Source organism: Punica granatum, chromosome 6 (genome assembly GCF_007655135.1).
Source record: "Punica granatum isolate Tunisia-2019 chromosome 6, ASM765513v2, whole genome shotgun sequence".
Taxonomy (NCBI): Eukaryota; Viridiplantae; Streptophyta; class Magnoliopsida; order Myrtales; family Lythraceae; genus Punica; species Punica granatum.
In genome coordinates this window covers 15,337,197-15,362,476 of record NC_045132.1, presented here as the reverse complement: position 1 = coordinate 15,362,476, position 25,280 = coordinate 15,337,197, and the positions used below count along the sequence as shown (strand labels likewise).

Below are 25,280 nucleotides of genomic sequence, written 5' to 3'. Positions count from 1 at the left end.
TCCCGCCCCGAGCCCGAAACCGAATTCAGTGACTTCAGCCACTCTAACGCTCAGCACAACAGAGCAGAATTGAATCGAAGTCTGAAGGTGAAACCCTAGTCGGCTGTCCTCTTCACTGTTCCCTCTTCTCGTCACTCTCCGTTCCAGTTAAGTTCCGTCATCGGCTGATTCGACTCATCAGCAACTTCAATTCGAGGCCGAGCTTCCTCTTCTCATTCGAGCAACGCAAGATTGGAACAGGTTCGAACTTCCTCTTCTCCTTTTGTCTCTTCTCAGCTTCTCCTCGTCAAGTTGGTTTAATTCGCGATTCCGCATCTTCCTCCTCCTACTTCAGTATCAGCTGCAGCAATTCGCGCCCGGGAATATCTCTGTCTGTGATGTTTGTTCCTTTTGAACGAATAATTGGTAATTTGGTAGCTCTGGTCTTCTGGTTCTTCTGGCGTTTGAGTTTGAGGCGTCTCCTAGAGTCTACTCTAGACTGTTAAGCATGAAAAAAATGAGTGAAATATTCGCTGTGGAAGTCAAATTAGCTGCTGCATTGCTGGTTGAAGTAATTGATGAATTTATTTTATTTGAAATGTCGAATGCTTCAAACTGCATAGAATTCAAATTACCTGCTGCATTGCTGGTTGAAGTAATTCTCTGTAACTTTTTAGGATTCTCTGTCAGTGAAGTTTGTTTTATTCCTTTGAATGAAGAATTGGTAGTTCTGTTCTGGCGTTTTAGGCATCAACTAGACTGTCAAGCATGAAAAAAATGAGTGAAATATTCTGTTCTGTAACTTCTTTGTGTGTCAAATTAGCTGCTGCTTCATTTATTGTATTCTGCCTTATCAGCTAATGCATCTGAATTCTGATCTTTACTCCTGTGAGTTGCAATTGGACAGAAATGATTCATGGGTCACTTTTAGTTTTATTACGACCAGTATACCAGAGGCCCCTGTTTTTCTTAAACATTAAGAAAATTGAAGATTATATATAAAATAACTAAATAAATTTAAAGATAAGAAATTACAAATGAATCATAAAGTTTTATAAAAAGGTTCAAAAAATAACAAAAACAACCAGAAAACAAAATGAAATAACATAATCATGGTTGTCAGAATCGCGATTCGAATCGTAGAATCGTACGATTCTACGATTCAAGGACTGGTGTACGATTCCGATTCTAACGGGTGAATCGGAAATGGCTGAATCGGTATGGAATCGCGAGTTGGGTCGGTGAATCGTGGAATCGGTCCGACCCAGACGATTCCACAATTCGGCCCAAAGCCCGCAAAAATTGGGCGGCCCATTGACCTTGTCGGGTCGGATTCGGTCCTCCTCCTCCCCTTTCTCTTCTCTGCTCGAGAACTTCACAGAATCACAGCCCTAGTTGGAGAAGAACGACTCAGCTCTCCACTGATCTTCAGCCCTAATTTCTCCTTGTCTCGTGCATCTTGCTCGTTCGTCCTCGATTGCAGTCCTCCTCAATCCTCCGTTCTTCTCCTCCATTCGTTCTCTCTTCTGATTGCAGCTCAGGTCGTCCCCGATTGCAGCTCTTCTACTCTGGTTCAGTCGCTGAGGCGCAAGGCTCGTCTATTGAGGTGAGTCGAATCAGTCGATGCTACTTCTCTCAGTTCTTTGTACTGTCTGTGGCTCTGTGCTAATGTGACTGATCTCTGCCTGTGGCTCTGTGTGACTGTGTCTGTGTTGTTCTTGCGTGACTGGTCTGTGCCTGTGGCTCTATGTCTGTGTTGTTCTCGATCTGTGCTGCCATTGCTGAAATTGAACGAAAAATCCTAAGTTAGGATTCCTAACTAAATTTAGGAAACTATAGATTCGAATCTTCGATGCTTCGGTTGCTCTTGCACAATTTGCTTGTTGAATGAATTGAATGCTTCCGGTGAATGTGGTTTTCTAGTAATCTTCATCGTGCATTTTATAGGATATGCCCTTGTGAGTCACTGCATTCTTCCCATGTCGTAAATTCTTACGCTTTGGATAATGAGGGGTTGTATAAGGTTATGCTGTCAATTTATTATCTTTATTATTGTTGAAAGTCACCCACTTTAGCAAGTACTTTCTTCTTAGCGTTGTTGTGCCACTCACATCTTAATTTAAGATGGCACAAATCTTCCCAATCATATATGTTAAATGTTTTTCAGGTTAGTGCCCTATCTCGTTTTCTTGATAGCTATATTTTGTATGAGTCACCAGTGAATTTGTCATTCTATGTTGGATTCGTTTTATGCTCTTTCTAATTTGTGTTTGTCACGCTTCTTTCCATTGGAATGTATGATCTACTGCTCTAGGCAACCGATTACTTATGTTGGTTTTTTGATAAAATGCAGGGTGAAGCCTGAGCTGGATAAAGCAGTTGTTGTTAGGAAGGACTGGAAGACTAAATTCAGAGAGGTACGTTCTTGTCTTTTATCATATAATATGCAAAAGTTCCACCAATATAATATATGGATATTTGCTGATAATAGCATTGGAAACCATTTAATCAATCTCTAATTGTATTCCAATTTTGTTGGTAAATATATCTGTTTGATTTGGACGAGATTTGATCTGTTTGTTTATTTTATATTATGACTTATGTTGTTAACTTTTTATTTCGGGAGTTTGAGTTATGATTTGAACATTGAATTTCGATAATTTGTAACAATATTTTGTGTTTTTATAACTTATTGTTGATTTGTTGGTTTGTAATCTTTATTTGAATGAACAAGGATTTTTTTTTATTTAGGAAAGTATGCTACATATATATATATATATATATATATATTTTAATTACTGGTAGAATCTTACGATTCACGATTCGAATCGCGATTCACGATTCTACGACCCTCGACCGATTCTAGGTAGAATCGCGATTCTGACAACCTTGAACATAATATTCAGAGTTCCTAGAAACTACAATCTAAAAGAGAACTAAAAAGTTAAAATGCAGTCCAAAACAAAAATAAATTGAAAGGCAGAATTGAAAATAATTAAAATTGACCACAAAAGTATTAGAAAACTCTGTAAAATTTCAACTACTCGTGAAATTTTAAAAGTGTACATGTCATAGAAGGAAAATAAAGCTAGAACAATGAAAAATCGCAACTTATCTTGGAGGAAAGGAAGTTTTAGCATTTCCCTCATCTCTGTCCTAGATTTCATGTCCATCCTTCTCGGTGTTATTGCCTCCTCCAACACTTTGGTCTCCAGATATAAGTCTCCAGATATAAGGTATTCCTATATCGACAGAAGAAAGATTAATGACAATACTTCAATTAAGTCTTTAACTTCTAAATTTAAAATGAAAAACTCTTGTAATACCTTTACCATATTAAATGTGTTCCGTGAAACGATTTGCTATATCATCGAAGAACCAATGCAGGGATCATCCTTTGAATTGGTTTGGGGGGGGGGGGGGGGGGGGGGGGGGGGGGGGGGGGGGGGGGGGGGGGGGGAAGGGGAAGTAGATAAGTAATAGTACTGTTCACCTCCATAGATAAGGTAATAAAAACATTTCAGTGAAAGCAACAAATTTCATGCCATCGTTGATTGAATTAAACAGCTCCAGGTCCTAAATAAAAGAAGTAATTTCAATACAAAGAAACTAGAAATTTTTCACAATGCTTATATACATAAAGAAGCTGGAAATTTTCACAATAATTTCACCTTATTGAACTGGAAAGATTAAGTCTGAAAGCAGTGCTATCAGAATCGGATCGGATGGTGAACCGGAAGGGGCATGGGTTCATGGGTTTATGGGTCCAACCGGGGATACGATGGGTCAGAGCGCACGTTTTATAAAAATAAAATAAATATTCATATTATTAAAAAAATTATGATTGAAGTATGATGATTTCAAAGAAATATAAGAATAGTGTAAGAAAATATTTATATTTATTATTTCTTATTCCAAAATAAATATTGAATTTTAATAAGTACCTCTAAGAACAAGAATGTAGTGGTGGCTTGGTTGGTCGCATGCTAGTATGGGAAGCAAAGGGTCATGTGTTCAAATACTTACACAACCTAAAAATTTTTACATTAAAAAAATATAGGAATTCCATAGAACCGGCCGGTGGGTTTTTTTCTTAAAAACCAGCCGGTTCAAATATGCAATTTGGGGTTTTAGGCTGACCGATTTTAATGTAAACCCAAATGAACCGAGCCGGTTCTATGGGATCCTTTTTATTAATAAAAATAAAATGTGTGGGAATGGACTCGAACACAAGATCTAAGATTTCTCTCTCCTTCAATCCTTGCACCATAACAATTTATGTTAGAGCCACTTTCGTCTGTTATTGTTCATAATTTTTCTTTTTGACACTTAAGGAGAAGTATAAATGTAATTTACACAGTAACAAAGAAGGGAAGGGCTTGCGTGAAAATTTTCTTTTATTAATTAAGAATAGTTATTTAAATTATTGTGTATTTATTTTATTCATCTTGCTTTTTTATTATAATTATGCTTTAATCCGACCTATCTAACCCCGGTTGAATCCGTCGGACCTGTGAATCCATACTTCGACCAGTTCAACATCCAGTCCGGTTTTGATTACACTGATCCTAGATAGAGTTCGGGTACAATGAGAACCCAGAGCCGCACACTCCTGGTTCTAGGTTTTGCAGTCCTCCCTCCCCCCCCCTCTGTCTCTCTCTCTCTCTCTGACCTCCATTGTTGATTGGGAAGAGAAGCTTGAATGTTGTTGCAATACACAGGGAAGAACTGCAGCTGAAACATGGGGAGGATGAGAGGATTGGAGATTCCATTGACGCAAACACAGAAGATAAGGCTGCAGAGAGCGCTGCAGAAGCTCGAGTCTCTGTCTACCAAGGCCAATTCCAATGCCTCTGTCACTGTTGCTGACTCCATCCCTGTCAACTATGATGACGGGTTCCTCAAGTACTGTAACCTACTTTGCTCTGTCCCCATTCACTGAATACCCAGATTGTATATGGGATACTGTACGATAATCTCAGATTTCAATATATTAGATTTGGACCATGTGACTGATTACTGTTTGGCTTGTACCTACACCAACAATACTTTAATTTAAAGACTGACACTCCCATTGCTTTCCAAAGAATGTAAGTGCTACCACTTACCTGGCTCGAAGAGTTCGAACATACACTAGCTTGTTAACCCGCTCGACTACTCCACACACAGTAGCAATGACTTCACCATTAAGCTCAGATGTTCCATGCCCCCTTAATTTAATAGGAAAGCCAAACAGTAATCAGTCACATGGTCCAAATCTAATATATTGAAATCTGAGATTATCGTACAGTATCCCATATACAATCTGGGTATTCAGTGAATGGGGACAGAGCAAAGTAGGTTACAGTACTTGAGGAACCCGTCATCATAGTTGACAGGGATGGAGTCAGCAACAGTGACAGAGGCATTGGAATTGGCCTTGGAAGACAGAGACTCGAGCTTCTGCAGCCTTATCTTCTGTGTTTGCGTCAATGGAATCTCCAATCCTCCCCATGTTTCAGCTGCAGTTCTTCCCTGTGTACTGCAACAACATTCAAGCTTCTCTTCCCAATCAACAATGGAGGTCAGAGAGAGATAGAGAGGGGGGGAGAGAGAGAGACAGAAGGAGGGAGGACTGCAAAACCTAGAATCAGGAGTGTGCGGCTCTGGGTTCTCATTGTACCTGGACCCTATCTAGGATCAGTGTAATCAAAACCGGACTGGATGTTGAACTGGTCGAAGTATGGATTCACAGGTCCGATGGATTCAACAGGGGTTAGATAGGTCGGATTAAAACATAATTATAATAAAAAAGCCGGTTCAAATATGCAATTTGGGGTTTTAGGCTGACCGATTTTAATGTAAACCCAAATGAACCGAGCCGGTTCTATGGGATCCTTTTTATTAATAAAAATAAATTATTGTGTATTTATTTTATTCATCTTGCTTTTTTATTATAATTATGTTTTAATCCGACCTATCTAACCCCGGTTGAATCCATCGGACCTGTGAATCCATACTTTGACCAGTTCAACATCCAGTCCGGTTTTGATTACACTGATCCTAGATAGGGTCCGGATACAATGAGAACCCAGAGCCGCACACTCCTGGTTCTAGGTTTTGCAGTCCTCCCCCCCCCCCCCCCCCCCTTCTGTCTCTCTCTCTCTCCCTCCCTCTCTATCTCTCTCTGACCTCCATTGTTGATTGGGAAGAGAAGCTTGAATGTTGTTGCAGTACACAGGGAAGAACTGCAGCTGAAACATGGGGAGGATGAGAGGATTGGAGATTCCATTGACGCAAACACAGAAGATAAGGCTGCAGAGAGCGCTGCAGAAGCTCGAGTCTCTGTCTTCCAAGGCCAATTCCAATGCCTCTGTCACTGTTGCTGACTCCATCCCTGTCAACTATGATGACGGGTTCCTCAAGTACTGTAACCTACTTTGCTCTGTCCCCATTCACTGAATACCCAGATTGTATATGGGATACTGTACGATAATCTCAGATTTCAATATATTAGATTTGGACCATGTGACTGATTACTGTTTGGCTTTCCTATTAAATTAAGGGGGCATGGAACATCTGAGCTTAATGGTGAAGTCATTGCTACTGTGTGTGGAGTAGTCGAGCGGGTTAACAAGCTAGTGTATGTTCGAACTCTTCGAGCCAGGTAAGTGGTAGCACTTACATTCTTTGGAAAGCAATGGGAGTGTAAAGATCAGGTTTTCCTTTCTTTTTCGGTTTTAAATGACAGATGATACAGTCTTTAAATTAAAGTATTGTTGGTGTAGGTACAAGCCAGAAGTTGGAGATATCGTTGTTGGACGTGTTATCGAGGTACACTTTCTCTATATTGGCCATTAACTTTCTTAATGGTGCGTTAATATGTTGCCAATGAATGTTTCATTGAGGCCTTAAGACTACTTGCCCGATGCCTAAATATGTGCCTCCAATGTTAGAGGACTTTTATCAATCCGGTCTACATAGTTTTTACTACGTGATTGATTATCCTTGCTATTTGATGCATGTTATATTCATCCTATGCTTTAATAAGTGTCCTGACTTATATTGCAAGCCCCACTCTTACAGTCACCTAGGTCTACCATCTTCTGATTGTCTCACGCAATAATCTGCAATACCTTGAACCTTCATGAATGCAAAAGCTGTGACAAGTTTACTTGCAAAATGTTTAATTGTAGCTCATATGATTCAACTGGAAGGACACCCTGTCTTATGTAGCATCCGTGGTTTTCTTTTTCAGGTCGCTCCAAAGCGTTGGAGAATTGATATAAATTTTAGCCAGGATGCTGTTTTAATGCTTTCCTCTATGAACTTGCCTGATGGGATTCAGGTATCGAAATTTTCTATCCACTGTAGTTCTTTATGCAGTTATTTTTTCTAGCTTTGATATTCTTTCACATATGAATTTCAGTAGCTTCTATTTTTCGAATAGGGTGCCATCTCTTGTTTGAATAATTTGGGCTGGACAGAACTGATGTGGCCATAGCATTTAATGAAGTTCATGCATAGGGATAGCCTGTAGTCATTATATCAATTGGTGTGAACAACTAATGAATATGACATTGTATTTTCTATTATTTGTAATTTCTAGAGGCGGCGAACTGCTGTCGATGAGCTCAACATGCGCAGTATTTTTGAAGAAAATGATGTAGTGTGTGTAAGTTCTGAACTTATGGCTCTGAGATTTTAATTATCATGTACAAGGTCAGACTAATTTATGTTAAAACTGTGGTCTTTTGTAGGCTGAAGTCCGTGGCTTCCACCATGATGGGTTGCAACTTCAGGCAAGAAGTCAGAAATATGGGAAGGTTTGTTTTGGTTTTCCTGCATTATAAATCAAGCTATGGTTTCATTCCTTTTTAAATGTTGTAATGGTTCCAAATGGATTTTTTGTTTTGATATGGTTCTTAGGTTAATACACGCTATAGTAGTACTTCTATCTTGGGTTACATGCTTGCGTTCATTTCCTTATAATCCTGCTTTGCTTTAAGCATCACAATAATACCTGTGTCAAGCCTGCTAGAAAACCGTAGACTCGACTTATAGGACGTGCTAATTGACACAATCAATACACTGAACTTGTTGAACAGTGTCAAACTATTTGATTTAACTAGAAGCGTTAACCAATAGTCACCAAGTCATTGATTGATCCTACCATTGCAGCTTGAGAGAGGACAGTTGCTTTCAATCCCTCCATATTTAGTAAAAAGACGGAAGCAACATTTCCACTATATCGAGGAGTATGGTATTGACCTGATCCTTGGCTGCAACGGATTCATCTGGGTAGGAGAACACGCGGAACCAAAGGATGATATGGTCATAGATGAACAAGCGAATAAATCAGATCAGATCCTAAAGCCCAGCAAATACTCCATGACCCTTGAAGAACAAGAACGAGCATACACTCCCCTGGAGACAAGGCAAAATGTTTGCAGAACTGCCAATGCAATCAGGGTCCTGTCCACTTTGGGCTTCAGCGTCACTATAGAAATAATTATGGATACGGTTACTATGAGCATGTCACTGAAGGAGATTCATGAGATGCTTGGATCTGAGTTTTGTGTCCTGGTTGCAGAAAGAGAGGCCGAGAGAAGAAGCTCGGCAAAAAAGAAGGGGTGATAAATCTGCAAGTGTATGATACAAACTGGTTGGAAGTCCCATCTAGCGCTGATTTTGTGATTCGAGTGTGATCTTCGTGCAAAGGGTGATCATTTTGGCCGGAGAAACTTGTTCGAGTTTTCAAAAGTGGGCATTGTTCCCAGCCAAGATAAGCAGCTTCCAAGACATGGTCCTCATTTTCACTGTACAATGGGCATCGTCATGGTGTCATTTGAAGATGTATTACATTAAACAGTTTCTTCCTCTGAACTTATGAGGAAATGCTATATTTCAGGATTAGATCTTTTATCAGGTCTGGGCTACCCTATTTCATTTAATTTTGCCCTTTTGATAGTTTTCTCGTAGTGAAATACACTTAGTTGTAAACAAATTCGGAATTATTGCTCATGGTAACATGGCCTATGATCGGGAGAGCTGTCTGACTGCAGATCTCCGGAGTTCCTTTTCTTTTAGTCATATTTGAGGCACGCCTTCATCTCTGTACTGATCTTTCTATCAAAATATGCTCAATGAACCCAATGCTTATTTTATTCATCAAAAAAAAAAAAAAAAAAACCTGTGCTTATTTCACCGAGAGAGAGAGAGAGAGAGAGAGAACATGCTGTGCAGATAACATGTTATTGAAACAATTCTTTCTGTTGATTGTCGTGTCGGATAACATGTCAGGGAAGAGGTGTGGGCTGAGGCTATACAAGTGTTACTTGTATATCGATGGCCATTAAAAATCTAAAGCTCATCCTTCGCAGATGGAACATGTCAGGGAAGAGATGTGTGGGCTGAGGCTATACAAGTGTTTCTCAATGACTAATTAAAATTCTAAAGCTCATCCTTCGCAGATGGAGGTGTTGTCAGGAGACACTCTTCGTCCCAGTGGTACGGGAACTTGAGTTTTGCAGCTGTATGTGGCATGGACCAGTCTTCATATATAAACCTGAAATATAATAAGGCCGTTAATTATTTCTACACATTTGATTCTTCTCTTTAGTTTTGCCAAAACATAATAAGCAACAAAGCGGAGCATTTTCTTGATACTGCATTTCAGGCCCACAGTACACCACGTGAGTGACAATTTTAAGAATGTGTTCTAAAACATCAAAGGCTCTGACAATTTCTTACACTTTCACTGGCGGACGTGATATTATGACGAGCACCTGCAGATCCTCACGTTCATTTGTATTCCAGACCTGCAACAGCAATGGAATCAGTTGGGTTAGCAACACCACCCAGTTGCACATCAGAGCCATAATCACATACATACATAAATAGCAATCTGATGAACGCAACATCATATAGCTAATCTAACCGCTAATGGTGTTTGTTATGTATAAGCAAATCTTCAGAGCCATGATTCCAAAGTCCCAAGAAAGGCCTACGTGCATCTCCATCTCTAACCTTCCACAATGTTGTTTCAGCCCCGGCTCATATCCTCTTATCATAAAGAAAACGCGTTTCCGCTCTCCTCCCCCATTTGTGACTCATATCTTTCTTGTTCTACCATCATATTGCTTTTATATCAGGAGCTGGCCATTGTCACCTAAAGTCTGAGAATGCTCTGTTCTTGTCTGGAAATATCAGAAGCTGCTCTCTTATTGAACAGAAAATGAAGTTCACGCCCTTGACTAAGATTGGTTTATCAAGTTTCAAAAACATTCATGCATGTATCCGACATATATCTTAGCCTTTGAAATGTGGCAGACTGCAGGAGCAAAATCCATGTAAGGATAAAATAGGTCGAGTTTGTTATTAACAAGTATTCTTGGTTGCCACCTTTAAAATACTCACAGGGGATATAAAATGGAGCATCTCATAATTCCATTAATTGATTGACCATAACATTGAGGCATTTGCATATAGCATATATAAGTTCTCCATCTCAGAACAGAAACAAGCAACAGAGACTTCCTCTGACCAGGAAAAGGAAACAACAGAAATGCGAAGATAAAACAAAGTAAAGAGGTTGCATTGTGCTTTCCAGTTCTACCACACCATATATTCCAATGTTCTTAAATTTTACAGAAAGAAACTGGAAAAGCTACCGGTTAATGAACCAATTAAAACTAACTCTTTCAAAGTGTGAGAATCGTAAGTTGTCCAAAACGCAATGGTAGTTTTGTCCTTTGCTATGATGGAGAAAAGGCGTCAAAGAAGAGTGTGAAGAACAATTACCTGGTGAGCATCGTTGACAGGGATGTGAAATGTGCTGTTCGAGAATATGGGGAACTCTTCAGGTGTACCAGGGTACTTTACATGCGAGTTCGGGGCAAGATAGAGAGTACCGCTCCCCTTCAGAACAACAAAGACCTCTTCACAGGAATGCCTGTGAATCGGGGTATGAGATCCAGGAGCAAAGGTTTGTAGCCAAACCTCAATCTGTGGAAACCGAACATATGTTTAGTAATGCACTAATTGGTTTCATACACCCATTACAGAAGAATTAGAGTTCAGAACAACAGATCATTTCCACAACGAAAGAATGGAAACTCAGGATGGTAAATCCTCGAATCGGATACCTCTTTCATCCCATGTAAGACAGAACCTGCGACGGTAATATGGGACAAGCCTCCCCTCCCGTAGTTATCTTGCGGGAGCTCGCTAATATTCCTCACTAATGGAATCCCTGCAGAAGAAGAAAATGGTAAACATAACTCGAAATATAAACAGAAGACAGCAGCAGCAACACGGACTGAGCAAACACGAAGCCTGCGAAACGAATGAAGCCAAACTCATGGTCATCAAATTCCTCAAGCTCCCTCACTTGAGAACAGCGTATTACGACAGGAAACCTAAGATGATCGCTGAATACTCCCATGAAAACAGTTGGACATTCACTTCAATTGAGGAGTAAATGGAAACATCGTCCTAAACGAGGTTCTCTCCACCAAAATTGAGAAGCAAATCAACTGGGCTTTGCCCAAATCGTGAGTCGAGACCTGAAGGTCGTCCTTCCCGGGACCAACAATTCGAGCAACAGAGCGCTTTGCATCTGTTTCAGATGAAGGCAACGGCAAGAAAGAAGCAGGGAAGTGGGAATGGTGGTAGTAGTAGTAGTGCACGAAATGATTACCATTGATGGAGCAGAGAGAAGCTTCGGCGACTGCAGAGAGAAGAGCAATTACAGTGAGACCGATTCCCAGTCTTCCCAACGTCGCCATTGTTCGCATCCTCTGAGTCTGCAAGTAGTAGGAAGACGATGACAAAACCAAACCCGGAAATGGAAGGTGATGGATGGAGGGGAGAGATCCAGAGAGAACCTTCCTGAATGTAATTTGCTTTACTATTACAGGATACACATCCCCTGTAGCCGATGATAACTTCATCAAACGCCATTATTTGGTTGAATTACGAAAAAAAAACGTAAAAAAAAATAAATAATTAAAGTAATTTAGTATTAAAATTAAAAAAATAATTTTATTGTTAATTTTTATTATTTAATTGATATAATTAAAATTAAAGTTAAAATTTTAAAAATTAATCTTAAAATTAAATGGGGCATGACCAGTATCAAACCATTGAAGAACATAATCCATACCTATCTCGATAAGAGAATTAAAATTTATAACCAATTGTGTGTTTTCTTTTAAGTTTTTTTGTTGTTTGTTAAGATTTTTCCGTTTTTCATTTGGTTTTCATTAATTTATTTATTAAGAAAATTTAAAATTAAACAACATTAAAAAGGAAAAAAGAGGAAAACTTACAGAACAACAGAGGTAGAGCAACCAAAGGCTAGTGAGGGTACAACTTTGAACAATTGCGCAATAGGACTTAATTTTTTTTTTTTTGAGAATTTGTACAGTTGCCAATGCTTTTAAGCATTGACCAATACAAGGTTTTGGACGATGCCTAAAACGCGTTATCTAAGGTTCCTTTTGGGTAACCTCAAGGAATTTGACCTAACGGTTAATATACATTCAAGTTTGTATCGAGATCCGGGTTCAAATCCCTTTGGGACTACCGGAGCGCTTTTGGCGTAATTATCCGCTCCGTGCGCCGTTGGAAATTCACGGAGTCTCGATAATTAATAGGGCGAAATCCGAACGCCCCGAATTAATAAAAAAAAGTTCCTTTTAGGCGACGCTTTGTATAAGAGTTGGCAATAAGACCCTTAGCAAACACTTAAAAAGTGTAGGCTAAGATTCTAACTTAGCCAATACTATTACAAATGTCTTTTAAGGATCCCTTGGCCAATGTCAATGTATCCTTAAAAAGCATCATCTAAGAATCATGTAAACACTTTTTAAAATGTGGCCATAGGTCAATCTAAACTAACACTTTAAAGTGTCGGTATTCCTACTTAGAAATGCTTTTAAAAAATTATAGATATTTTGGCGACACTTTTAAAGTGTCGGCTAGGGTCGTCCTACTACAACATTTTAAAAGGTGTCCCGAGAAGTCTCTCCACTTAACTTTAATGATGCTTTTTGAAATGTTTGCAAAAAGGACGCTAAATGATGTTTTTTCTTTAGTAAGAGAGACCTCGAGAACTATGTGGACGAGTGTTGTTTAAAGGAAATATTCATGACTCATGAGAATCTCTTGTGTCCCTATTGAATTCTCGTAATAGTATGGAGGATGGGAAGTGACTGATTTGACACCTCTTGCATTTACGAAAGTCACAAAAATAATTGGTGGGCGCAGATTGTCCACACGAAGGAGAGAAGCTGATGAGCCTCCCGTTACAGCCCACAAATTGAAGAAGAACAGTACTATTCACCATAGAAATTGCGATAAGAAAATTTCACAACCATATGAAAAGTAAAGGAGAAGGTTCATATTACATATGCCGAAAATACTTGGCATTCGAACCTTGAAATTGTGAAAAATGATGACACAAGATCTAAACCAACTTTAGAACCTATTTTAGAAGGATTTCTAGATATAGACTTTAGTTTTTCTTCTTCTTCTTTTTTAAATTCAGGTAATTGCCCAATCATCTTTGTAGATGTCCCTAAATACTATCAACACAAAAAAAAAATGAATGTAGAGAAATAGGATTAATGCGGTAACACAAGCTCTCACTTAGTAGTCAATAAGTTTTAGATTCTATTTTCGTTAAAGGGACCATTTGCCTCTTTATTTAGCTTTTTATTTCTTTGTACTAGGTAAATGTGTCTCTACTATAATTGGAAATGAAAGAATGCAAGTTAATTTCACTCTTTTATTGAATGGATTATTATTTATATTGACAAGTGATTCAAAGTTGATGGTGAATCGAATTGCTGAGAGATTAGGAGAGAGTGAACTCTTCTTAGAAGAGCGAGGTATTATTAAGGTAAGATGAGAAGTAGAAGAATAAGGAGAACCATTGATGGAGGAGAAGAAGAAGAAAGTACGGAGAAAGCGAAGATGAAGGGGATGCTACTTGAGTGAAATGTGCATGAGAATTGTAAGAAAAAGAAATCGAAACTTACCCTTCTTGAGTAGAGATTACTTTTTTTTTTCCTATACTAGTTTTTTGCCCGTGCATTGCACGGGAACTTTTTCATAGTATTTTTAATGAATTCTATATTATTTGGTGGAAAGCAGGCCTAACGAATTTTATTTTCTATCATCAATAATATATTATATAAGATGTATATGTTTTGTAGACTAAAAGAAAAACGATGTGTGGATTAAGCATTATATTTTTTTCATTTTCATAATTTTCATAAATTAAATTATAGAATTTTATGAAAAAATTATTTCAAAGTATGCTGAAAAATTAGTAAATTGCACATTTCATATTATTTATTTATAAATATACCTTTTAATTTATATATATATATATATATATTATATAATTGCGAAACAGAGAGGTTGTGTTAACATAGTAGCTCCAATCCCTCAATCCTCAGCTCCTCATCATCCAACTTTTGACTATCATACACTTAATATTAAATATGGTGAATAAACATTACAATTAGTCTCCAAATTAATAATCCACAAACTTTAGGTTTTATTGCTTGGACCTTCAATAAATTGGATGATCAGGTGTCACTCATAAATCTATATGGCCCTCAAATTTACGTTGGGAAAGAAAAAGAAAATATTAATGTTTTGACATTCCTTTTTGATGATTAGAATTTTTTTTTTTCCTTTTGTCTAGTTTATCTATATCGATGCAGACTCCCCCAATAGAAACTTCACACTTGTGAGATAAAAAAGTTTCCTTATCAATAGAAAACATTATATGGTACTGAATGAGGCGAATTTTGAATTAAGGACATCATGAGACGATGATAATATGAAATCAAAAACTATAAAAAGTTGTTGGCAATGGCAACAGTATTAGTGATGCAAAGAAGGCTCCATATACATATTTGAGGCTGAAATCCAATATTATTTCTGAAGTTCATATTTTGCATAGAGCATTCTCTTTGAAACTGGGGATCATCAAGACAATTATATATATAATCAAATGTGAGCTAAGCTGCTTGTCTTTGGGAAAATTTTCTTACATTCAAGAAAATGAAAAGACATTTCACCACTTGAATCAAATATCGTTGGGAAGAAAACAAGGACACTAAACTAGTTAGATCATGCTCACAACATACAAAATGGGCATAATAGTAAATCACGCAAAGGTATATTTTTCAATCACCAACGATATTAAATCATGATATATTTTCACAAAAATTAAGTTGTTAGAATATTCTGTGATGCATTAAATGAATTTTCTTCCTTATGATTGAATTCTTCGTATAGACTTTTAAAAAAAATTGATACATTCTGATGCATTATTGATTTTTTTATTAGTGATAGAAATTTATTTAATTTATTATACATAGTCTTTAAAAATATTAATTAGTTTTAATTATAATATCAACACTTTGGTAACCGTCAAAAGAATGATGAATAGATAATGTTAAATTCGTCATATTAAATTAGCTCTATTAAGTAATTTATTTTCAAAGTTGAATGAATAAAATTATTTTAACAAAAACTCTTATTAAATTTAAAACTTATTAATTTACTGTAAGATTAGAGTTAAAACCTTAAATGTTGTTCAAGGATGACCAATCACCATCTTTTTCTCAGAGAGCATAATCTCGTAACTTGAAACAATATCTTAGAATTGTTAAAGTAGGTAGATATGAGCCTCTTCGGTTAGGCTGAGCAGAAGGATATCATCGATATAGATAAGGACTTGGTCCATGATAGAACTGAAGACCCGACACATGGCCTTCTTAATATTTTCAAAATTTCACCACTTATTCTAAAAAAAATATTTTCAAAAGTTAGACTGCAAGTTGGATAATACGATATATGAATAACTTTTTAATAATAATTAACTTCACGCAAAGCGCGGGTATAAGGCTAGTTTTATATTATTTTTACATTTGTCTTTCTAATCCTATTTAATGGAACAATACCTAAAAGGACGCAAACACTCTTTTGATTGACACATGACAGATTGATGAGTGTCAATCACGCTGGGTGATCTCCAAATGTAATAGGATAGCGGAATCACCAGTTGTCCTTACCGAAAAAGAGAGTGAAGTGCAAGGGTCCCAAAGGCCTGCGGGTCTAATTGGCAACTGGGTTTCCTTAATGAAATTGATGGCAATGTACGTACAAATTGTAGTAGATTAGACTATGTCACGACCACGAAGGTAAAGTCGTTTAGATCCTCCCAATACGTGCATGTCGTTTAATCCTAAAATAGCGAAATTGGCCCAAAAGCCAATCCAAGTTATTCAGCCACCACGAATCTCGAAAGACTTGGATGGTATGGATCCTGGTCTCGCAAAGTCGAGAGAAGCACACGTCAAGGCCTAGAAGCCAAGCCACAGGTGAAACTCGATCCTCACCCGATAGCTTAGACCGAGTTAGGGATAAATTGAGAGGCTCGGTGGGTTCTATGATCCTAAGTGCGATATGCTAGTGTGGGAATTGAAGAACAATGAGTAAAGTGCGAAGGAAATGAAAATACCGAAAGAAATGCAGATAAATGTAGGGTTTCATGATGATGTCAAAAAGAGACATATAATGGTCGATCCTCTAGCTTATATAGATCGAGCCTAGGATAGTCCACTCGAGGTCTTATTCTAATTAAAGAAAACAAACTTAGGGTAAGATGATAGAAATATTGGTTACATAATATATTTTAACTTTACTCCACTCCACTTTATCCTTTTCTCAATTCTATAGCATAATCATTCAACAAAAAAAAATTACACAGTATAATCATTACTTTTTTATTTTTTCTTCAATTTAATAATAAATTCTCTCATATACTTTTTACTTAACTATTATTATAACTAATTTTTTAATACTAAATTTTCTCAACTTTTCATTACTTTTTTGTCATTTTCTCCAATTTTATAGTAAATTCTTTCGCATGTTTTTTTCTTAATCATTATTATAATTAATATTTTAATAATAATTTCTCTCAACTATTTTGTCTCTATGAGAGAGTAGAGTATAACTCTACTCCAAAATCAAACGCCCCTATAATTCCTAAAGAACTGCACCCTATCACAAGCAACAAATGACTAAACAAGGTAATGCCCATCTCTCACAATCCCTTGCCATCTTAGTATCTCCTAGGCTTGCAATTGCCTTGAATGATAAGAAAGCATCACAATTTCCTTCTCGAGCTACCAAACTTATAAGCTTGCAATTACCAAACTAGATCTCACCGACTAATCAAGGTTGGGTTAACCTCAGGCCTCCATTGTGAGCATTCTCCCTTTCCTCAGCGTTTACCAACTCGGGTCCAATTAATCCCCAAACTTGCCTAAGAAGCTCCCAACTCCGTAACTGACACAGGGTGTGGAAATCGAGTGTAAACAAATTTGTCGTTGACAACTTTGCATCTGTACTGATTTTAAGTAAATGTAAAGTGTGGCAAAAAAAAAAGCAAGCGTAAAGACCTTTGTCTTTTGTCAAAGTTACCACCTTGGTTAATAAAAACCTGAAACGGCTTGAATATCACGGGTAAAGTGGCACATTTTTTTTTGGTAGAATGGAAATATTATAAATTTAGGGGAAGTAATCCCTATTGCATCTGATGGTGGATTATCAAAGTACAAGAGATCTTGACCGGTATCACGTCCAATTCGTGCAAGATACACATGTTGTACACGAAGCTCCCGAAAGTGTCTCCCAAGTTCCCTATAATCATCAATAAGAGGTTTTAGTAAGAGATTATCTTGAGATGACCCCCAGATTAGGTTCACGACCACCTTGGCGTCTAACTCAACCCAAAGTGACCGGATACCCAGGGATCTTGCCATAACAAGCCCCTCACGGATTGCCCACAATCTGCCACAAGGCTGTTGGTCGTTCCTAGAAATAGAGCAAAGCCTCGAATCCAACGGCCTAAATCGTTTCTCAATACCCCTTTAGCCCTAGCTCTGCCCAGGTTCCGAGGCTGACCCATCCGTGTTAAGCTTCATCCACCCCCAAGGGCAATGAGGTCTAGGCAACATTCACAGAATGAGTCGCCCGAATAACTGTGCTTGGCAAGAGTGCTTAGAACTCTACTGATCTGTAAAAACAAAGATTAGGAGGATTGGTGGAGTTTGAAGCTCTTTGAAATATAGCTTCATTTCGTTTCTTCCAAATAAGCCAAAGGGCTTGTGAGAAAACAATTGACAGTTTGACATTATGTTTGTGGCTTTCATAAGCCTGACAGTCTATCTTAATCCAATCATATATAGGAAATCTGAAAGTACGTAGCTTGGAGAGAGGGATTTCCAAAGAATTCTAGAAATCCATCTCTACCGGGCATTCTCTGAGGACATGGAAGACATCATCAACATAATTATGACAAATGGAGCAAGTAGGAGTGATTTTCATGCCCTTATTATACAAGTTTGTGGTAGCAATTTTCTCATGACAACAGAGCCATAGGAAGTTGATAATCCTTGGGTGTGAAGAGTTTTCCAAAGCCACTGTCACTCCTTATCAGAGACCTTAAGGTTCCACCCACAAACCAGTTCATAGGCTGATTTGGCGTTGAACCGCTCATTGATCGAGAATTTCCACACTCCAGGATCCATTGAATGGTTCCCAATAGACTTTGGGAAACTGAGGATAACATTGCGAATCGAGTCAGTGATATAAAAGGAGATATTACCCCAGTTCCATGATCCATCCTATTTGAGTACATCAGCCACATAAATGTTGCCTTCCCTTTCAGCTAGAGGTCCCGAGATAAGCGACCTTAGTGGTCCAGCATTAGCCCAAGTATCAAACCAAATGTTTACTTCTTGACCACCTCCAATGGCCCATTTAGTATCCAAGCTATAAACAAAATTACTATGTTGCAGAGCCATTCTATTCAAGGAGCACCCTTTTCTAGGTTGAGGCCTTACTCGATAATTATGGCGTAAGATGCGAGCTCAAGGCCTGCTGTCTTGTTGGACTCTCCAAGCAAAACCCCCCGAGTAGGGCCAAATTACGCCCTCCGCACACTTAATACCGAGACCCCTACTTTTTTTTGGGGAGTGTAACTGTATCCCAACCCACTAAGTGTTGTTTCTTTTTGTCCTCCAAGAGTCCCAAAGGAAGTTCCTATTAAGACGATCAAGAGCTATACACATATTTTGGGGTAAAAGTTTGCATTGCATAATATGGGAAGGAATTGCATTTAGCACAGAATTAATCAAGACAGCACGACCAGCCATGGATAGGAGCCTAGACTTCCACCCCCTGAGTCTATCTTTCACTTTATCCACTAAGAAACTAAAGGAGTTGGACTTAGTAGCCGACATATCCAAGGGAAAGCCTAGGTATTTCCCCATACTAGAAGCCTCTGATAGCCCAAACAGACTGCTGACTCTATTCCTCGAATTAAGGAAAGCATTTCGAGAAAAAACATATCCAAGATTTTGCACTAATCACTTTTTGCCCAGATAAGGAACAAAAAAGATCGAGCAAGTTAGCCACAGTGGAGCAAGTATAATCATTCATCTATCATCCGCGAAAAACATGTGTGAAATGGTTAGAGAACCTCTTGAAAGATAAAACCCTTTCCAATTTTCACTTTGTACTTCCTTGTTAATCAAATGGGAAAAATAATCCAAGCACAAAATAAAAAGATATGGAGAAAGAGGATCCCCTAGACGGAGGCCTCATGATGGGAGAAAGGAAGCTAAATGACCCCCATTAAAAAGCACATTCACTTTGGAAGAAGAAATGCAATGCATAATAAGCTGAATGATAGACTCAGGGAAGTTAAAAAATGCACGAGTATCCCTAACAAAACTCCATTGGATTTCCAAGTCTAGTTTTAAGATGATAAGCCCCTTCTACCCTTTCTTCTTTTTTAGGGTATGAATGACTTCTCTCAAAATAACAACATTGTCACTTACCCTTCTCCCCGGAATAAAACTTGATTGGAAATCAGATATCAAACTATCAAGGAAAGGGCGGATACATTCCACCAAAATCTTGGAAATGACTTTATAACTAATGTTACAAAGGCTAATAGGACGAAATTGCGATATACTCTCCGGAATGGGGCATTTAGGAATTAAAAAAATGAGAGTATAATTGGCCCCTTCCTGGAGAGTTCTATCCCTAAAAGCTCTTTGGACAAATTCCACAAAAAGATTTCCCAACAACATCCCATTGTTTTTGGAAAAAAGATTGGGTGAAGCTCATTAGGCCAAGGGCTTTTAAAGGTTTTAAATAAAATATGGCCAACGAATTTCAGTATACTTCACTAGGGCAAGCATGGCTTGAAAAAGATCATCAGGAATAGGTTTCAAAGCATTCAAGTCACACAGCAAATTTCATATGAGATTCAGAAAAACCAGAAGTATAATGGTCGATAAAAAACTGATTAATAGTTCCCATGAGCTGGATAGGGTCTGATAACCATTCCCCATAGAATTTTTCAAAGCAGTAATATTATTGCATCGCCCATTGACTAGAGTAGACACATGGAAAAATTTTGTATTACGCTCCCCTCCAAAATCCATTCTGAGCGAGATTTCAAAAGTCATAGATCATGCTCATTTCTAAGGATAGAATTAAACTCTTGACGTAGAGATTTTTCCAAATTAACAAGAAAAGAAGGTCCTACCTAGAGCAAGTTTCTTTTGGATACCTTCTGACCTTGCGAGAATCCTTTTTTTTCGATTAAAAAAAATGTTTCCAAAAAATTTATATTCCATTAATACTCCCTAAGAGCAAAATATTTAACAGAAGAAAGATTATTATCTCCCTCCTCCCAAGCCTCTCCGACTAGATCCTTGAAAGGGGGATGAGACAGCCACATAGTCTCGAACCTAAAGGGCCTGTCAGAACTAAATCGAGGAAGAGGATTAAAATTCATCAACACTGGGCAATGGTCCGAACATAGCAAAGAGATACCAATCACATATTTTCCAATAGTCAAAGCGTTGTTTTTCACCATATGTCCTTTTTCTTTTTTTGTGATATCCGAATACTTAATGGCCGAACAACTGAAAGATAAAGATCTCCCGATAACCTTTTTCCATTCACAAAATTTGCATCCAATAATTTTATGTAAGGGGAGAAGCGAAGAATCACGACAGGAATTTCCATTTACTTCGGTTAGTATACAACGAGATATAGATAGTACGTTTATCCCGGGCCTGCCTCAGTTACTCTCCTCTGGGCCTTCCATATCTGACAGGCCCAGCCCAATCGTTTGCTCGTCTTTCTTCTCTCTCTTCTATCTCCTTTTCAGTCGTCGCTCTGCTCTGCTCTGCCGAGCTTCCATTGCTTCCCCTGCTTCCGCTTCCGCTCCCGCTTCCGCTCCCGCTCCCGCTCCCGCTCCCGCTCCTCTCACTGCGACGACCCGACACTTCTCCATTCCAGGGTCCTGTAAGTTCCGAATTTTCTGACCTAATTATGACTCAGTTGATCTGCTTAATGGTCCAGGCATGAAGGAAATGCTTCCTGTTGTCTCTGTCGATTGAGGGTCTTACTGCTTTCCTCCTGCGGCACCCCCAGGACTCTGTTACGTGATAAATTATGTTGGCAAGAAGCCATCTTGGCATTGTGAAACCCGGGTTTTTGCTCGTTCATCCCGAGTTTCCGTCCGGTCCAGCGCTCGAATGGTCCTTTCATACCCAGCGAAAGTATGATAAGAGGACTTGTTTCTGGACTAGGTTTCGGTGTTATGTTAGGGAGAGGAATTACAGGTCTGGGTCTGCTGATTCTGCCGTTTCGAGGCGCGAGAGCATAAAGATAGGCAAGAGCCAAGTGGGGTCCTCTTCGTTGTACAGCCGGCCGAGTTTGTTACAGATGAAGAATGAGAGGATGGAGAATCGAGCTCGGGTGTATGAGTTCCTGCGAGGGATTGGCATTGTCCCGGATGAGCTTGATGGGCTGGAGCTCCCGGTGACCGCTGAGGTGATGAAGGAGCGTGTGGATTTTCTCCACAAGTTGGGGCTTACCATTGAAGATGTCAACAACTACCCTCTAGTTCTGGGCTGCAGTGTGAAGAAGAATATGATACCTGTGTTGGATTATTTGGGCAAACTGGGTGTTAGGAAATCGACTTTTGTCAGTTTCTTGAGACGATACCCACAAGTCCTACACGCCAGTGTTGTTGTAGACCTTGCTCCGGTGGTCAAGTACCTTCAAGGAATGGATATTAAGCCAAACGATATCCCTCGTGTCCTTGAGAGATATCCCGAAGTTCTTGGGTTCAAACTCGAGGGAACGATGAGCACCTCTGTGGCTTATCTGGTTGGGATCGGGGTTGCGAGGAGAGAGATTGGTGGGGTCCTAACGGGGTACCCCGAGATCCTGGGGATGCGAGTGGGTCGGGTGATTAAGCCTTTCGTGGAGTACCTTGAGGGTTTGGGGTTACCAAGGTTAGCTGTCGCTAGACTGATAGAGCGCGGGCCACATATCCTCGGTTTTGAACTGGAGGACAGGGTGAAACCCAATGTGGAGTCCCTCTTGGAATTTCATGTTAGGAGGGCTTTGCTTCCATCTGTTGTGGCTCAGTACCCTGAGATTATTGGAATCGAAGACTTGGATGCCAAGCTTCAAAATCAACGCGATTTGCTTAGTTCCATTGCTGAGTTGAACTACGAGGATTTTGGCCGAGCCATTGAGAGGATGCCACAGGTTGTCAGTCTTAACAATAATCCAGTTGTAAAGCACGTAGACTTCCTGAAGAATTATTGCGGGTTCTCTCCCCAGCAAGTGCGAGAGATGGTTGTTCAATGTCCCCAATTGCTAGCACTGAACATCGATATTATGAAAATGAGCTTTGATTTCTTTCAACAAGACATGAATAGACCATTGGATGATCTCGTTGCATTCCCGGCTTTCTTCACTTATGGGTTAGAGTCAACTATTAAACCGAGGCATAAGATGGTTGCTAGGAAGGGGCTCAAGTGTTCACTTTCATGGCTTCTTAACTGTTCTGATGATAAGTTCAGAGAGCGGATGGACTATGAAGGAATCGATTTGGAGGAAATGGAGCCTGTCCCATCTTTTGATGTGGAGACGCTGATGGAACCAAGGACAGATGATCAATCGGGATCAGACTATGAAGAGGATAGTGAGGATGATGAGGTTATGTAGTTAGTTTGTGTTCAGGAATTGTTAGTTGTGGAGCAGGTTGATATTTTTCACGGAGGAGATCTCTTTCAGTTACGTTCACGAGGTAAGCACATCTGCTCTACCTCAAAGTGTTTATCTGCAGTTACATTATTTAGTGCAGGGATAGGTCTAATACTCACGAGCCAGAAAATCTTGTACGGTCTTGTAACTTTAAAGTTTTGTTCGTTTATAGTGAAGATCTGAGCTTTGCAATATCTTACATTTGCATAAAATATGTGCTCTTATACCCTTGTTTCATCACAAATCAAATCAACTTCCCTTCCCCAAACCCCACCCCCCCCCCCCCCCCCCCCCCCCCCCCCCCCCCCGGGTGGCCAAGCATATCAGAAGGAAGAAAATTTATACTTTTATAGGGTTGTCTCGAGTAGCTCCTATCACTGGTCTAAGTTGACATGAGTGGTCTTTTTTCCCGGTTCATAGATGCTTATGCTTGCAGATCGACCCCAATGGTGTGTAATGAGCAAATGTGCAGAGTCTACATTTAGAGTGGCCTTCTGTAGCTAGCATTGATCCAAGCGTATTTGCTTAGCTACAGTGTTATCTCTCCGGTACAAGGCTTCGGGGTTTTCAGTTCAAATAGCTATTTTCATGTGCAGAAATCAATACTCTTGTGGTCTCCTGACACTTTTGGTTGATTCTGACTTACTGCCAGAACCATTTGTATGCTGTTTGAGTTCTCTTTTCTGTCGGATCTTTGCCCGGGATTTGAACATAACACCACTTTGCTATTTCCAATTCTATCATCAAATATATGTCGGATCTCTTTTTTCACTTCGGCCTAACGGGCCGAAGAGTCAAGAGAGCAGTTAGTCCTAATGAGGTCGAATCTATGAATCATGAAAATAGACAGCTGAAAATATGCGAGTCCTACAGGAAGAATTTATTCAATTAGAAGTGGCATATTCTGCAAATTTGAATGAGTTCGTTGAGGGCCTCCCAAGCCTGTTGGACCGAGTATCGGCATTCCTGTCTCGAGAATTTATCAGGTCGACTGTGAGCAGCCTGGGAGCAACCTTGCAGGGGAGTTCTCTACAGACCACAACATGTTTTTCTTGCCCGTGATAGGTGTTGGTTCTTTTCTTCTTCTTGGTTTTTTTTTAAGAGATTATTACCCCATATATCCTATAATTTCACCGAATTATCAAATCTATCGTATGCTTTAAAAATTACCCAAAATATCTCATGGTTTACATTTGGCTCTTAATATATCCCTCCGTCAATTTATTCGTTAATGAAACGTAAGTAGGCTTCAAACATATTTCATAATTTTAATTTTTTTCTCAAATCTTACCCGAGTAAAGGGGCACAATGGCAATAATGACCACTTTACGTTCCACATCAGTAACACTGCTAAATATTGACAGAAAATATAATGGCAGAATAGATTTGGAAATAAATGTAAATCAATAGGATATTTTGAGTAAGTTGGGTAGGTCCAAAACTGCCCACGTTGAATTTCAAGGTGATTTTGGTAGGTTGGGTATGGTGAGTGATTTTAAAGTATACGATCGATTTGAAAATTCGGTAAAATAATAGGATATAAAAGGTAATAGACCTTTTTTTTAATAAGTAGTTGGTGTGTTGGTTCATGCATGAGCAACCTTAAAAATTCCAAAGTATCATCCCAAACCCTAAAACCAGTAATCAAATTATCATCTTAATATACTAAATCTGTAGTTCATAATGCCATGTGTTAAACTACCACAATTTTGGCTTTTTTAAATATATTTTTGATAATAGTGTAAGCCTTATATATGTATATATTTTATATTTTTAGTAATTTATTTACCTAAATATAAAAGTTTTATTCAAATCACTACTGCGATTTAAATATTTTTTATTGTGACGTTGAAAATATCATAATTCTTTTTTCGATTAGATGCAAGGTTGCTCCAGCCTATTGACAATCACCGCTTGGTTAGTGGTGCGGTGATTACGAGATACTTTAAATGAATTTCGGATACCACTATAATTAACAGAGTTTTCAATGGTGATTTTTAAATTGATTTAAATAATTATTTTTATAACTAAACTTTCTAAAGATTAGAGGAATTTGGTTGAAACCTCAACTTAAGGTTTGAGGTATATTGTATTGAATTATATAGAGCCTATTACTTTCATTTACTTTTGCATTTATGCCTTTTTAT

The 25,280-nt window shown here is 38.7% G+C and overlaps 3 protein-coding genes and 1 long non-coding RNA gene across 11 annotated transcripts; 2 read left to right on the top strand and 2 right to left on the bottom strand.

The window, feature by feature from the left end:
• Positions 1 to 21: 21 nt before the first annotated feature.
• LOC116210672 (exosome complex component RRP4 homolog) lies at positions 22 to 9,074 on the top strand. 8 transcript variants are annotated; one of them, XM_031544643.1, is made up of 10 exons: positions 22 to 240; positions 1,516 to 1,585; positions 2,333 to 2,396; positions 4,701 to 4,884; positions 6,524 to 6,625; positions 6,747 to 6,792; positions 7,217 to 7,306; positions 7,568 to 7,633; positions 7,719 to 7,784; positions 8,140 to 9,074. In XM_031544643.1, exons 4-10 carry the CDS (start codon positions 4,721 to 4,723, stop codon positions 8,593 to 8,595), a joined length of 990 nt encoding a protein of 329 aa, XP_031400503.1. In that variant the 5' UTR covers positions 22 to 240; positions 1,516 to 1,585; positions 2,333 to 2,396; positions 4,701 to 4,720; the 3' UTR covers positions 8,596 to 9,074. The 8 variants fall into 8 exon arrangements, with proteins under 8 accessions (XP_031400503.1, XP_031400501.1, XP_031400507.1 ...); XM_031544641.1 differs by having other exon boundaries at positions 4,694 to 4,884; XM_031544639.1 differs by lacking the exon at positions 4,701 to 4,884 and adding an exon at positions 6,193 to 6,383 and having other exon boundaries at positions 24 to 240; positions 8,140 to 8,595.
• LOC116210674 lies at positions 5,003 to 5,447 on the bottom strand. The gene is made up of 3 exons (XR_004157545.1): positions 5,330 to 5,447; positions 5,088 to 5,189; positions 5,003 to 5,013 (listed from the first exon to the last, which is right to left on the bottom strand). It is a non-coding gene; the product is annotated as an uncharacterized LOC116210674 (long non-coding RNA).
• A 109-nt stretch (positions 9,075 to 9,183) lies between the features above and the next one.
• On the bottom strand, positions 9,184 to 11,880 carry LOC116210673 (auxin-binding protein T85). The gene is made up of 5 exons (XM_031544648.1): positions 11,660 to 11,880; positions 11,106 to 11,212; positions 10,762 to 10,965; positions 9,712 to 9,779; positions 9,184 to 9,526 (listed from the first exon to the last, which is right to left on the bottom strand). Exons 1-5 carry the CDS (start codon positions 11,754 to 11,756, stop codon positions 9,412 to 9,414), a joined length of 591 nt encoding a protein of 196 aa, XP_031400508.1. The 5' UTR covers positions 11,757 to 11,880; the 3' UTR covers positions 9,184 to 9,411.
• A 9,363-nt stretch (positions 11,881 to 21,243) lies between these two features.
• Positions 21,244 to 23,357, top strand: LOC116211581 (transcription termination factor MTERF4, chloroplastic). The gene is made up of 2 exons (XM_031546032.1): positions 21,244 to 21,375; positions 21,505 to 23,357. Exon 2 carries the CDS (start codon positions 21,526 to 21,528, stop codon positions 23,092 to 23,094), a length of 1,569 nt encoding a protein of 522 aa, XP_031401892.1. The 5' UTR covers positions 21,244 to 21,375; positions 21,505 to 21,525; the 3' UTR covers positions 23,095 to 23,357.
• Positions 23,358 to 25,280: the final 1,923 nt, after the last annotated feature.

Coding starts and splice junctions, on each gene's coding strand:
- LOC116210672 (XM_031544646.1), top strand. CDS start 4,721: ATGGGGAGGATGAGAGGATTGGAGATTCCATTGACGCAAACACAGAAG. Junction 4,885..6,523: donor TATGATGACGGGTTCCTCAA/GTACTGTAACCT, acceptor TATTAAATTAAG/GGGGCATGGAACATCTGAGC. Junction 6,626..6,746: donor GTTCGAACTCTTCGAGCCAG/GTAAGTGGTAGC, acceptor TTGTTGGTGTAG/GTACAAGCCAGAAGTTGGAG.
- LOC116210673 (XM_031544648.1), bottom strand. CDS start 11,756: ATGCGAACAATGGCGACGTTGGGAAGACTGGGAATCGGTCTCACTGTA. Junction 9,780..10,761: donor CTGTCAACGATGCTCACCAG/GTAATTGTTCTT, acceptor TTGCTGTTGCAG/GTCTGGAATACAAATGAACG. Junction 9,527..9,711: donor TCACGTCCGCCAGTGAAAGT/GTAAGAAATTGT, acceptor ATTATATTTCAG/GTTTATATATGAAGACTGGT.
- LOC116211581 (XM_031546032.1), top strand. CDS start 21,526: ATGTTGGCAAGAAGCCATCTTGGCATTGTGAAACCCGGGTTTTTGCTC.